The sequence below is a fragment of the Hippocampus guttulatus genome, chromosome 11 (genome assembly GCF_054856545.1).
Source record: "Hippocampus guttulatus isolate MCC_2025c chromosome 11, RoL_Hgut_1.0, whole genome shotgun sequence".
Classification (NCBI taxonomy): domain Eukaryota; kingdom Metazoa; phylum Chordata; class Actinopteri; order Syngnathiformes; family Syngnathidae; genus Hippocampus; species Hippocampus guttulatus.
Genome location: NC_141271.1, coordinates 20,934,581 through 20,948,965, shown reverse-complemented (window position 1 = coordinate 20,948,965; position 14,385 = coordinate 20,934,581). Strand labels below are relative to the sequence as shown.

At 49.7% G+C, this 14,385-nt stretch overlaps 1 protein-coding gene across 2 annotated transcripts in view; it reads right to left on the bottom strand.

The window, feature by feature from the left end:
- Nucleotides 1-1,422: 1,422 nt before the first annotated feature.
- Nucleotides 1,423-14,385, bottom strand: part of dnah7 (dynein, axonemal, heavy chain 7) — a 43,989-nt gene continuing 31,026 nt past the window's right edge. For both annotated transcript variants that reach the window (XM_086124338.1, XM_086124339.1), the window contains exons 49-65: nucleotides 13,920-14,110; nucleotides 13,475-13,608; nucleotides 12,668-13,003; nucleotides 12,473-12,599; nucleotides 12,209-12,403; nucleotides 10,311-10,403; nucleotides 9,511-9,687; nucleotides 9,116-9,277; nucleotides 8,806-9,006; nucleotides 8,122-8,283; nucleotides 6,780-6,965; nucleotides 6,413-6,550; nucleotides 4,556-4,786; nucleotides 4,258-4,410; nucleotides 3,606-3,783; nucleotides 2,550-2,653; nucleotides 1,423-1,808 (exon numbers count right to left, since the gene is read on the bottom strand). In XM_086124338.1, coding sequence (XP_085980464.1) covers nucleotides 1,602-1,808; nucleotides 2,550-2,653; nucleotides 3,606-3,783; nucleotides 4,258-4,410; nucleotides 4,556-4,786; nucleotides 6,413-6,550; nucleotides 6,780-6,965; nucleotides 8,122-8,283; nucleotides 8,806-9,006; nucleotides 9,116-9,277; nucleotides 9,511-9,687; nucleotides 10,311-10,403; nucleotides 12,209-12,403; nucleotides 12,473-12,599; nucleotides 12,668-13,003; nucleotides 13,475-13,608; nucleotides 13,920-14,110 — 2,975 coding nt within the window. In that variant the 3' untranslated portion in view covers nucleotides 1,423-1,601. The remainder of the gene's footprint in view (nucleotides 1,809-2,549; nucleotides 2,654-3,605; nucleotides 3,784-4,257; nucleotides 4,411-4,555; nucleotides 4,787-6,412; nucleotides 6,551-6,779; nucleotides 6,966-8,121; nucleotides 8,284-8,805; nucleotides 9,007-9,115; nucleotides 9,278-9,510; nucleotides 9,688-10,310; nucleotides 10,404-12,208; nucleotides 12,404-12,472; nucleotides 12,600-12,667; nucleotides 13,004-13,474; nucleotides 13,609-13,919; nucleotides 14,111-14,385) is intronic.

Below are 14,385 nucleotides of genomic sequence, written 5' to 3'. Positions count from 1 at the left end.
CACAGTGCAGAGGTGCAGGGTTCGATTCCAGCTCCGGGCTTCTTGTGTGTTTTCAGAAACAAGCGTGGCCATCCATTTTCTGATCCTCTTCTCCAGACATATCTTTGCACTCACACCAAGGAACAATTCACAAAACACCTTCCTATCCATCGTCTTTTTTTTTGGGCTAAAAACGCCTTACGATACATGGTCGTTTTTTTCGGCAAAAAACGCCTTACTATACATGGTCGTTTTTTTCGGCTAAAAACGCCTTACTATAACTATGTCGTTTTTTTCGGGCCAAAAACGCCTTACTATGTCGTTGTTTTCGGCTCAAAAACACCTTACTATACTATGTCATTTTTTTCGGGCCAAGAACGCCTTACTATACTATGTCGTTTTTTTCGGGCCAAAAACGCCTTTCTATACTATGTCGTTTTTTTCGGCTCAAAAACGCCTTACTATACACGGTCGTTTTTTTGGGCTAAAAACGCTTTGCTATACATGGTCGTTTTTTTCGTCTCAAAACGCCTTACTGTACATGGTCGTTTTTTTTCGTCTAAAAATGCCTTACTATACATGGTCGTTTTTTTTCGTCTAAAAATGCCTTACTGTACATGGTCGTTTTTTTTCGTCTAAAAACGCCTTGCTATACATGGTCGTTTTTTTCATCAAAAAACGCCTTACTATACACGGTCGTTTTTTTGGGCTAAAAACGCTTTGCTATACATGGTCGTTTTTTTCGTCTCAAAACGCCTTACTGTACATGGTCGTTTTTTTTCGTCTAAAAATGCCTTACTATACATGGTCGTTTTTTTTCGTCTAAAAATGCCTTACTGTACATGGTCGTTTTTTTTCGTCTAAAAACGCCTTGCTATACATGGTCGTTTTTTTCATCAAAAAACGCCTTACTATACATGGTCGTTTTTTTCGGCTAAAAACGCCGTACTGTACATGGTCGTTTTTTTTTCGTCTAAAAACGCCTTCCTATACATGGTCGTTTTTTTCGGCTAAAAATGCCTTACTATACATGGTCGTTTTTTCCGGCTAAAATCGCCTTACTATACATGGTCGTTTTTTTCGGTCCGCGAAAAGCTGCAAAACAACAGCGAGTCACATCGAGCAAAAATCCGCGACGCACCGAAGCCGCGATAAACAAACCGCAAAGTAGCGAGGGATCACTGTATTTTAAAAATTAAGAGGTGGCCCTGTGGTCGACTGGTTAGCGCATTGGCGTCACAGTGCGGAGGTGCAGGGTTCGATTCTCGGCCCCGTCTTTCCAGTGTGAAGTTTGCATATGTCGATAGTCGCCCAAAGGCAGCCGGCATCGGTTCCAACACGCCGGCGACCCTCCTGAGGGGAAACCGGATCAGCGAATGGATGGATAGATTCAGAATTGAGTCATCTGTCAAGGATTTTTCAAATGAAGGGGTGACTCACAGACACGTTTTTTTTCCCTTCCGGGACATGTTTTCAAATTGCCATCACATGATTAGGATTCAGTCACCGGTTCGGTCCGACGAATTGCTGCAACTGGAGCATTTGCCAACGTTGCAAACCAATCGACAGCGCCGTCTCAATCCAGACAATGGCGAAAACATGGGAGCCCTGAAAGTTTTTCTTCAGGAGCTGAGCTGACAAAGGAGCGCCACCCCCCGTCTGATCCAGTGCTCGGCGTCCACGTCCGTGTTGAGCGTCATGGCGATGACGTAGTTGGTGGAGTGGCCGGTGGTGGACAGCGTTCCTCGTCGCTCGCTGGTCTTGTAGACGGGCGACAGGTAGCACATCCGTTCGGGAATGTCCAGACGCTTGATGGGCTTCAGCCACATCTGAGCCAGACAGAAAAGAAAAATGGCGGCGTGACGATTTCCACGAGAGGAAAACCCAAGGGTTCCTCCCCAATCGAAACTTTCGCCGACGCAAACAGGTGAGGCTTGTCAACAAGTTTGGCGATGATCAAACGATCAAGTGGGCCACTCCAAACGACGACGTCGAGAAAAAACAATCGTAACGCAAGTCATCGCCATTTGCATTTCAAAGCCGCCTCTGTTGTGGTTCCCGTTCCCCGTGAATAATAAACACATTTTTAATTATGTCATGTGCATTATTCATTAGCACTCAGGGCCACGACGACGTGGAAAAACAATCACGGGAAGAGCTGATGAGTTGCTGCCGGCACTTCAAATCTGCCGTCGACTTCCATTAGCTTCGCGCCTGCTAATTCATCAACGCAAAACGGCGGGAAAGCAGCGTTGGCCATTTCACCACAATCACAAGCTTGCTTCAAGGGGCTTCTTGAGGGTATTTTAAAAGTATGGCACAAATACATACATCACCTGTCAACAAGTCTTTTTTTTTGGGGGGGGGGGGGGGTTGCTCTGAGTGACGCTCAAAGTGGCCAATTTGACAGTCATACTGGCCATTTCTCGCAAAAGTTTCTCACGCTCGCGCCATAAACACGTTCACCCGTAGTTGTAGTTCCACAGCGGTCCCGAAGGAAGCGCTAGCGCAAATAAAACGCATCACACTGAGCTTGTACTTGGAGCACGGCGCCGGCGCGTATCACTCACCACCGGCATGGTGTCATGCAGCACTTTGGGGTACGACTCGGCCAGAAGTTTGGTCTTCCTGTCCCAGCGGGCGCCATCCAGGAACAGGCCGCGGATGTAGACGCCTGAGAGTCAAACACACACACACACACACACATCGAGTTATTGCTTAGGGTAAATGCATGTCGCTCGCCAAGCCGGCCTCTCTTCTTGTTTTCTTAAGGCAAAACCGACGGGACCCTCCGGGTACCGAGCTCCGGCCCACGAGAAGGAGCGTCGAACCAAATGGCAAAGCGAAAACTAAAACGCTCAACTCGGCATTGAAGAGAGGAAGATGAGGATCGACGCAGCGCAAAGCCTTTGTAGACTCTTTGGAAACAAGTCGCCCGCTGCCAACCGTGTTTTTTTTTTTTTTTGTTCGCCGCTGGTCTCAAATGAGGCAAAACCGCATCATGGGAAGACGACATTTAGAGATAATGGCACGTCGGCGCGACGGCATTAGCAACCGAGCGAGCGTTAGCGTGCCGCAGCCCGGCTGGGGGGGGCCCCGACGTTGACGGGGCGTCGGCAACGGCCTGCTTCTTTTCTTCTTCTTCTTCTTCCCGTTTTCTCTTTAAGAGTCAGGCAGACAATCGTCAGTTCGCTTCGGCTTCCCGTCGGCACCTCTCGTCCCGTTCCCGCTTCAAAGCGCAAACGACGTTCCAAGATTTGCGAGCGTGCCTGAGCGAATTGAAATTGATTTTGAGATTTAGTCGATCATTTGTGTGATGACATATAGCAAGTAAATCTCTTGTCAACTTTGTGGGCTTTCATCCATTTATTGCGTTGGGAAATATTTTGTCGCCTCAACGTACCGCTTTTTCCCCAAAAAAACAAAAAATATATACTGTATATGCATGTTATTTTTCTATAAATGTTTGGGATTGGAAAAGTAAAATGCAAACCATTTTACTTTTTTTTTTAAAATAGGGTAATCAGTTTTAATGAGACAATTTCTCAACTAAAATGTATTCTGAAAATAAATCAAAAGTTGATGTAAATGATATATTTTAAAGCAAAAGGCGATTGCGACCTTACCGTCGTCGGGGGCTCGCTTGTACTTGACGTCATCCAGGACCTCAAAATCGAAGCCCAGCAAGTCGATGGGGACGGTGTGCTTCCTGGCGTAGTTCTGCTGGCTGCCCGTCAGGAAGGCCTGCGTGAAGAAGAAGCCCGACACCCAGAAAACGGCCGGGGTGCCCTGATCGAACCATTCCTGCAGGGGGGACAGACAAAACGGCGGTCAGCGCGTCTGCCTCGTGGGGCCGCCCGTCGCGCCGCGGCTACTCGAGTGTCCACAGACGAGGAAGGTGGTGGGGTCTTTCGGTGCTCTGCGATTGATTGACCGGCGACCAGGTTGGGGCGTCGGCTGCAAGGCTTTGGACCGCGGTGGGGTTTGGGGTCGCTCTTCTCATAGATTTAGATCAATCCCAATTAATTCGAGTCTATGTTTGCATTTTTCAAGCATTTTTATTTTATTTTGTCAGTAACCTTTTTTCGATTGTTGGTTTTTGTGAACCTTGTTTGGAGTTCGGAGGGACGTGTGCAGGACAGCAGTTCACAAGGGTTGCCTTGATTTTGTCTCTATGTCCCTCAGAGTGAAACGCGTGCACTCAGTCATGATTTCTGGGCCGAGCCCCCCCCCCCCCCCCCCCCCAAAAAAATCTTGTTGTTATTGTCGTACGCATACCTGCAAGAACTGGAGTCGCTCCAAGAAGTCGTTGATGTAGCTTCCCAGCGGCTTGAGGCTGGGGTACGACTTCTTCATCCACATGCCCGGGATTTTGCCCTTCAGGATGCTGCTCACCACCTCCTCCAGCTCGGACGACATCACCACCAGGCCCTGCGCGCAAACGCGAGAAAGATGCTAATGCTAATAGCTATCGACCCACCGCCGGCGATCAGAATTGTGACTTGTGCTGGCGGAAACCAGAAAAGGCTCCATCACCTCCCCGGGATCGTGCGCGCGTGTGTCAGCGTGCGCGCACCTTGATGGCTTTCTGGAGGTCCACGCAGGAGTCTCGGATGGTGCAGAGCAGATTGTTGAAGCGGCCCATCTCCTGCACCAGCACGGTGTTCATGCTCTCGTTGTAGCTGGTGGGGAAGTGCAGCATGACCAGCTCCAGGTCAAAGTCGGCCGGCAGCTTGCTGAGGATGTCGGCGGCCACCTCGAACACCATGTCGTCCGACGACTTGGCGTCGCCGCCCGACGAGCGGGACTGATCGGAGGGAGAGAGGCGGAGTCAGGCGGGCCAGATCGCAAAGACCCAATGTGCAATGTGACGCAGAGTCGACGGGCTGAGCTTCGTATTCGCATGTTTCACCCGGTTGAGAAATGTGGACGCTCTCGAATGAGAAGAACGAAACGAATGCTTGCACGCAATAAAAACATACGGCTCAAAGCTCGCCAGCGAGGAGAAATCTCGCCGAAATGGATTTGATCTGTTTATGCGAATATAAATAGAGAAATGCAGATGAGCCGAGCTGGAAATCTGACAGAATAAGACATAATCTGACACGGTGAAACTTTTATTTTTCCGGCGGCGAGCGATAATGATGTGAGCTCACGTGGCGGGGGGTCTCGGCAACGTCAAAGGCAAGACGAGCCTCTTAAGGAAGAATTCGGATGTACTTTTTGGAGGTCTCTCGACAAACAGCTGAAAAATGCAGTTGTACTTTCCCTTTAATCAATGTTGCAAAGCACACTTCCGCAGAGCGCGCGATCAAATATTGAAGCCTGGCAAGTTAACATAGAAAAGAGACGGAGGGGGGGGGGGGGGGGGGGACACCCCCGGGGAACGTTTTTCCTGAATCTGATTGTGAGTGTGTGAGGATTGCGGGTCAGAGGCACATATCGCGGCTACACTGGCCGTCATGCCAGGTTGTTGTTGTTTTGGAATGCGGGGGGGGGGGGGGGGGGGGGGGTTCCCCTGAAATGAAAATATTCACTCTGGGAAGCGAGCATCCTGCAAATGAACACCCGGGACGCGGGCCAAGCTTGAGCGTAGCGTGCGGGAAGCCGTCCAAGAGCCTCGCTGGCACGCGGCGCGCTTGACGCTAGCAGGCCAAAAGCGCTCGCTCATTTCCATGTTTGCAGGGTCGGAGTTTCACTCGCTCATGATTTGCGTCAATGAAACCCTTTCATGTTGCAACCCAGTGGGATTTGCTCAAAGTGTGAGCCCTGCAATTAGTCCGAAATGGCCGCGCTTCAAACCAAACGGCCGACTTTCCGTTCAAGCTGAGACCTTTTTTGGGCGGCCTAAAATGGAGAAACATGGGGTCCGGACCTCATCTCCCCCCCCCCCCCCCCCCCAACTTTCAAACAAAGTATGAGGCCTGGAATTTGGCACAAAATGGCTGCTTTGGCACAAAATGGCTGCTTTGACACAAAATGGATGATTTCCCATTCCATTTTGGAGCATGGGGCCATGAGGCTTTTTTTTTTTTTTTGGTGCATCCTGTTATGATGGGCACCCCCCCCCCCCCCCCGTTTTGTGCTAATTGGCAAAACTCTTATTTTTTGCTTGCTTTCCAGGGGGCGCTAATGAGCCAAATGCACCCACATCCTCAAATGCTCTATTTTCCTAAGATCACCTTTCGCAGAAAGTTTATCAAATGAATGAGAAACTACAGACGATAAATAATTGCTTGCTTGATTGATTTCAGCGTCTATTGAATTTCAGAATCAATTTTTCGGTATATGCGCGCACGCCCCTCATGTAAGTGGGAGTAACACCGCAAGTGCCTGTGAGGCGAGTCTCGTTACGTGATCCTGTTAACGTGCACATTTTCTTCTTTTACTATTAAGTAGCCATCTTGAAAAAATATAAAAATAAGCCATGTACCTGCGTGAGCAAGATGCTATCAAACAGCAACTGTGTCTCCGACTGGTCCTTGGTGATGTCGGCGTTGGCGTTCATGCCGAAGATTTCCGGCGAGGGATTGAGGGGCAGCGACTTGGTGTACTCAATGTAACTGTCGTACTTCAAAAAAAAAAAAAGATTGCCGGTTCGACAACAAGTCGGATGGCTGACATTTGTTGTAATGACTATGTTAATGTGACCCCATGAATAAAAGATGCGTGCGCAGAGGGGGGCCGCCACACTTGAGAAGCAAGCGGCAAACGGAACGCGACACACTTACGCCGCCGCATATCGTCGGGCGGGCCGGATTGTCGGCGCTCGCGGCGCGGCGCGGCGCTACTCTACTTACGTCTCCTTCCGGCGGCGCAAAATAGATCCCGCTGGGATCGAACTTGTAGCCGGGGTCTTCCACCAGCTTCTGGTCGTAGAAGATGGCCAGGATGGTGCGCAGCGTCCGTCGGTCCCAGTCGTCCGTCACGCGCCCGCCGTAGTTACACTCGCCCGTCATGTAGCGCAGGGCGTCGAACGGCACTTCCTGTCGGAGCGCACGTGGCTATGATATCGTGCGCGTACTTAACACCGCTACAGAAGAATATTTTGTGCGACTTGATAGATGGGTCGGAACGCTCAGAAGAAAAGAGGAGGCCACCTGGGGTCAATTAACACACAAGGTCAGCGGGCCACTCTAAAACAGCCCCAAAGGCATCGGATTGAAAAAAAAATTATAAATCGATGCTGCCTCGAAAGCGACTTGTTGAGTTCTCTGATAAGGAGCAAAATGCTTGAGCATGTCGTCCAGGTTTGGAAGGTATTATTTGACACTTTGCGGTCAGTTGTTGCCTTCTCGGGACTTTCTAAAGTGGTGGCTGTCTGCTTGCTAGCTGCTAACGACCGTCTTTGTAGCCTCATCGCCTCCTAATATGGAAAAGGAGATGAAATTGCCCAATGATATGCCGCACATATTCTCCTCAAAGGCTGTTCTTCATTTCAAAAAAAAAAGGGTGAACAAAGGCCGCGGGTTTGGCATTTCCTGGAGGCAAAATTCAGCGGCACTTGAGAACGAAAAAGTCGCGTCATTAAAAGGAAAATAAATGTTACATTTGTGTCACCATGGTAACGGTGAAGGCCTCCAGAACCAAGAGTGTAAAAGTGTCAACAGGTGTTTTGGAATGTGACTAATGTGCGCTCACGAGAGGGGAGACTTTTTAGCATACGGACGGAGAGGACATAACCGAACAATCGGAGGTGGCAAAATTATCACCCCCCCCAAAAAAAAAAAAATAAGGACCAGAGATGGGAAGCGCATAGGGGTGTGAAGTGCTGACTTTGTGGGTGAAAATGCTTTCATTAACATGGCACTGAAATGCCGCACATCTCGTCACGATGTCACGCCAAGACGTTGACGGTAAATGTGGGCGGGGTTTAACGGCCCCTCTCTTGCATGAGACAGGGCCGCCCCTTCAAAGTGGGCCAATTTCAACCAGACAAGAAATTACTAATTGCGCCAAATCTTTCATGAGGGAGAATACGGTGTTTTTTTTCTCCCATAACAAAAAAAAAAAGTCTTGAAAGAGCAGTCAAAATGCTCTCTGCTTTGAAAATGGCTCACAGAAGCGCCAAAAATGTCAAGACAGCCGGGAAGTGTTTCCAGTCGAGATGAAAACATCCCAACGTCTTGCCAAGAAATCTACCTGATGTTGCTCGAGGAACATCTGTAACTGCTGCACAGAGATCCGAAGGTCGGTCTCGTTGAACTCGTAGGGAATGTTCCATCCCAGAGGTCCGAACTTTCTCCTCTCCTGGGTGAGAGCGTGGAAAAAGCACAGACCGTAGAGGAGCTTCTTGAACACCGCCTGCAAACACGCAACGTACACAAACGTCAAGGCCGAGTGAGTGCAAGGTGTGGACCGAGATGAAAAGGCGAGGATGTTTCCACAGCTGAAGCCGACACCGTGACACATACTCGGGGAGGGGGTTGGAATAGCACCAAACGCCCACAAAAGAGCAGCGGGAGGAAGGAACTCAATCATCTTTCCCATCAGTGGAAATGCCATTAATCTGGCCCGGCCACCCAACCAAAAAAAATAAAAAATATTGCCAGGTGGATTTTAATGAGAAATCGCAGTCCAGAATATTTTACTCCGTGAAAACATATGTCTGACGTTCCCACCGCGGCCACCTGGGGGCAGTATGGGGGAAAACAGACGGCTATACTTTTCAATGAGATGTCTCGGCTCATCAGTACTGCGCTAATATTCGCCGTTCTTCGCGGAGGATAAAGACTAAATAAGTACTGTGACATTGTTTTTCGACGCGTGCTGCTGCACCGTTTGCGTTCAATGCGTGACAACACAAACACGCACACTCTGACTCACCGGCTTGCTGGAGGTTTCGAACCAGTTCGGGTCCGAGATGGGGTCCATCAAGAAGCAGCGGACAATATTGGGCCTCAGGCCTTTGGGAGCCTCGTTGGTCATCTTGACGCCGTTCTGGAGCACGGCCACCGGGAAGGTGGGCGACGGGTAGCTGGTGAGCCACAACCGGAATTCAGGATGCGTGGACTCCGGGTTCAGCTCCTGCACAAAGGGATGAGGAGGAAAAACAGTCAAGTCGCTGACAACGACAACTTTTGGGGCCTTTTTGCCAAGGCGAGATACGCCTCGATGCGCGGCGGTGCATTTGAACCTCGCAGACTCTCTCCAATGTGGACATCCAGGATGTGGCCAAGTGACAGTTCTGCAGAACCACCCAGGTGCCGTCCGCGATACCCGTCTCGATCATCTTCATGGCGATGGGACCTTGGCCTTGGCCAAGAGAAAGCGACGTCAGCTTGTCCCCTGTGAAGCCCTAAAACACGTCGAGAGCGGGAGATGCATTTGCAACTGTTGAATGGAGCCGCCGAGAACTACAGCGGCTAAACGCCATCTTCATCTATCAGGTAAATGTTGCTCTCTATCGAGGTTTACTCCCTGCGAACAACAGCAGGGAAAAACCTTGAAAATCAAAATGACCAAAATCGGAGTCAGCCCGGCTCTACTTCTCAGTGGCTCGATTGTCGCGAGATCATTTCTTTTGCGCACCTTTTCGTGTCCAAACTTGAGCAGTGCCGCCATGGGATCCGAGCCCGGGGACAGGATGAAGATGAGGGGTGCGCAACAGTGGCTGTCGCCGAAAGTGTTGCTCAGGTTGAAGGGCGGCGCCTCGATGAAGGGGCGGCCCAGACTGTCGGAAACAAACTGCTGCACCATTGGAATAATCTGTGTGTGTGGGGGGGGCACCCCGAGAAGAAAATGAAGCAGTGTAACACTGAACACCATCATTTACAACCTAATGACCCATAAAAATAAAAAAAAATACAGTAAACATCTTCGAGTCTCGCCAACCTGCCGAGCGCCTCAACTGACACAGTCACTTTGCGTGCACAGCGGTTAAATCCCAAGCCAGTAAATAGCTCGGCCTTCGTGTGACTTCAGTTGCAGCAGTGGTCAGAGTTGCTCTTTGCAGATGCTAAAGAAAATGTGCTTGCGAATGTTGTTATCCGTCTCGACGTGTTCGTCGAGCTCGTGTGTTGAACAATCCATCGTGGCATTGATGCTTTGTTTCTCATTCCGCGTTAGCATTAAGCTGAGCAGACTTGGAAGCTGAGCTATGTGGTTGTTTTCAGTACACAAAAAGAGTGACAAACTTTTTCACATTTCACTTGACAGTCCCTTTGAAACACGGGAAGGTCATAAACAGCCGGCGGCCGCCACGCGGCACTCGTGTCTCCGCTTTTGCTAGAAAGTCAAAGTAAACAAAATGGGCCCAACGATGGCTCCAATCTGGGCAAACTCACAAGTGGGCTCACACTCGTGTCTCGAGGCACAATTACATCAGTCACCTTGTCGGGCCGGAGACATCGGATCACCAGCATCCTCTGAAACTGAGTCAGGTTCTCCTGCCATTCGTTGGGGAGCGCAGTCTGGTGGGGATTCTGTGCACGGTGCGCACACACACACACACACACACGACAACAAATATGTTACTCGTCTTCGGTGAGATGTTGTTCCAAACAAGGGATTCGCCTTTTTTTTTTTTTTTAAACTGAGAGCTACTTCTTTTTTTCCTTTCTTCCTCGTAGCAATAACAGTAGCAGCGGTCATCGCATTTCTAGGAGTGTTTACATTTCCCACAACAATCCTGAGAGATTTGCCGCTCACGCACGGTGGGTGGGCCAGAAGCCATTACGGGGGAACATGCGCAAGCCAGCTACATTAGTAAAAAAAAAAAAAAAAAACGGGAGAGCCGAGCCCTAATTGGGCAACTTAGTTGCAATTGAGGTCACTTGACTTCCACACTATTTGTCAACTCATTTCGGAACGATGGCTTTGTGTGCAGGTGGCTATTTTATTGAGCTGCTCCAAGAGGAATCATTGCAATTAAACCCAAAAAAGGGGGGAGGTGATTTGTCATGTGTGCGTGCCGGCATGAAGAGAAGGAGGGCAGAGAAATTAATAAACTCGTTAGGGGGAAGGGCGGGAAGATGATGAAGCCAAACAGGGAGGGGAAAAAAAAAAAAAAAAGAAAGAAGACTTTGGCTCAAGGGCCAGGGGGGGTCACACATTTATCTGAGGAAATGCGGCTGCCGGGAAGCGAACGATGCTTAGCGTCTCCCCCTTTGCAAGACGGAAACACCTCATTTGCGTGCACGCGCCGCGTTGCCGTGACTGTACGGCTGCTCTGGCGACCGATTTGAATTCTGCAACCGGAACAAACCGGATTTAATTTTATAGAAGTGTAGCAGCCGGGTGTGTTGATTATAAATCAAAGTGTGCGCGCGCGCGCGTCGTATAATATGTGCGCCACGTAACGATTTAACAGCTGTTCGCGCATCCAGATAGCAAAGACGCTTGGAGCAAAATAGGGAATGAAGCGATTTAATTAGATAAAGTTGCAGTTCCTTTATCATTTAAAAAGCCAGAGTGGAATCCCGCAGGCAAACTTTTTTTTTTTTTTATTGGAGGCGCGTGGGTGGGGGGGGGGGGCTCTTAAGAAACTTAAATTCTGCACTTTTGTTAGCGCACCTTGATGGGCTGTGTGCGGAATTCAGAGCGCGTTTGCCGCGCTTGTACGCCGCACACACTTGACGGGCATTTTCAAAATCAACTCAGCGGTAAGGCGTTTTTCTTTTTAAGGGTTAGGATACAAGAGGAGTTGTAGAAAACATCAATTGGGGTCCATTTACAATTTCAACGATTAGTATCGGTAATGACGACTTGGGTGGCACAACACACTATTGCAGGCTGTTGGTGCCTAAGCGGAGGCCGAGAGGGGGTCGTGCCTTTTCCTTTCTGGTTGGAACGACGATCCCGCTGATCGTTGGGCAAGCCCCCTCTCCGGTCATCGTTAAAACTCGTCTTAAAACTGATATTGACTTTGTTTTATTGTTGGTGGTCGTATGAATTCTTTTTGCTCCACGTCCGGCACTTTGTCTACAGCGGAGGTTCTTTTAAAGTGCTCTGGAAATACAGTTGAGAATCATAAAAGGGGAAGGCAGGGGGCGTGAAATTCTTCATTGGGTTTTTCACAAATGGTGAAATCATTGAAATCATCAGCGCGGTCTTCAAATTTGATGTTCCTGGCTCTGCTATTTTAGAAACCCGCCTCGAGACTACGGCTGAAAACTAGCATTTATGCTAAGTGCGGCTCATTCGCGCCGTTTATTCTTGTGTGTTGATTCGTGTGCACTGTCCCAATGAAATAAATCACTAAGTCTACGTCTCGAGAGACATCACTGACCGGACTGTCGTAGACGTCCTTCCACATGTTCCTGTTTTGGGCCATGTCCCGACGCAAGCCTTTGAACTGCTCGATGGCGTCCAGGCGGCAAATCTCATCCCAGGACTTCTTGGGGAGCCACGTGCAGGGGTTGGAGTAGGGGTTGTCCAGCCCCACGCCACCCGTCAACAGGAAGTGCCAATCGTCCTCGTTCACCTACGACAGGTGTTAGGAGTGTCCGTGGTTATCGGTCGGCTTGGGCGCGGGGGGGGGGGGGGTTCTTACCAGGTTCCTGTGCATCAGCAGACTGACACAGAGGCAGAAGGAGAAGAGCAGCTTGTCCTTCTCAAAGAGCGAGCGGCAGACGTTGACGTAGAGCGAGTAGGTGAAGTGGTCCCTCAGAATGAGCAGCCTGGAGAACGCGGGACACGCCGCGTGATTTTTCGAGCCGCCGTCCAAAGTGGTTTCTCGGTTTCTCACCTCTCCTCCAAGTCGTCGCTCTTGTCCGAGTTGTCGATGGAGCCGATGAAGAGGTTGATGAACCAGGTGAGGGAGTACTGGTACATGGGCTCGATGTTGGCCAGGTCGGCGATGGCGAAGAAGAGGATGGCCGAGTGGATGGCGATGGGCTTGTAGCCCAGGCGGGTCTCGTCGATCTTCACCTCCGTCACCTCGGCCACCGCCTGCTTCTCTGTGATTTCGTTGGCCAGCACCTTGGACTGCGACAGGATGGTCACGGCCGTTTCGTCCTCCAGGATATTGCCCTCCGAGGAGGACAGCACCTGGAGGATTTTGTCCTCAATTTCCTTCAGTTGCCTGAAAAAAAAAAAAAAAAAAGCAATGAGAAAGTAATCCATCAACTCATTTCACAAAGTGTCGTGTTATTTCCATCCATTCATCCGTTTTCGGATCCGCTTTATCCTCACAAGGGTCGCGAGGCGTGCTGGAGCCCATCCCAGCCGTCTTCGGGCAGTAGGCGGGGGACACCCTGAACCGGTTGCCAGCCAATCGCAGGGCAGTAGTGTTATTTGAGTTGGAAAATAAATGCGGCAAAGAGGCTCCTCACCAAACTAAACTTAGCTCCTCCCAGGTCACACAAAGCTCGTCTATCAGTCGAGATGTATCATTTCAACATAATTCCTTGTGCTACGTCCCCATTCTCGCTTTAGCGCCATCTCATGGCACCGAAGGGCATTTTGGGAAAACAGCAACTTTTTGGGGTGATGAACGCAAAATGAATGAGTCCAAATTTTGGTGACTGGTGAATGAATATTGGTGTGAATGTACCTTTTGTTCTCCGCTCCTTGAAGGATGAGAGCCTGCTTCTCTTCTTCAAGGTCGGGCCTCTCGCGGGCCACCACGATGCCCAGCAGCTGGTCCTGAATGCCCTCTGGGGTTATCATGAAATTGAGCAGAGTCACCTACAACGCCATCATGTGGCCGAGATAGGAACGGCGCAAAAAGTCACGTCAATAAACAAAATCATCGCAGCTGCATTCAATTAAAAAAAACAAAAAAAACAACATGACATCAGCAACCCTGTGTACATTTTGACATTGGCTTGAAAGGACTTGTAACGACAGTGATTTTTTTTTTTTTAGTAGATCTGTAAACATACGCGATCAAAATGTTCATTTTCCACCGAGCTGTTCCATACAACGAGGCCAACCCTACAAAAAGCCGCAACGTCATACGCGGAGCCACGGCAAGGTGTCACGTCCGCCCGGCTTACCTTGACAGAGGTCTCGGGCAGGTAGTGCGGGTTGCGTAGCTTGGTGGTGATATAAAAGCGAAAGTTGGGCGCGTATTCAAAGGTGCTGTCTCCTAGCCGTATGCATATGGCGCCGCCTTGTTTAAAAGTCTGCCTGAGCAGCAGAGGCTCCAGGATGGGGTCCAACTCTTCACCGACATTCTCCAGCAGGACTGCAAGAGAAAATGTTGCGGTCATCTTTCGAGAGGACATTTCAGTTAAAAGCGACCTTTTAACTGATTGCATGCAAGTGCTGGAGTTGGCTTTTGTGCAGCTCGTGAACAACAGCGGCAATCGTTTATTATCCGTCCGTTTGGGAAAATGTGTCTGCGAGTGACCTAATTGCATTGTTATAATTGTTTTCCTGACCGTGACTCGACAGGTAGGCTGAGTGAAGATCCGGGGCCACTTTCAAGTAACGGCCTTATGACACTGAAACTAGGGCGTT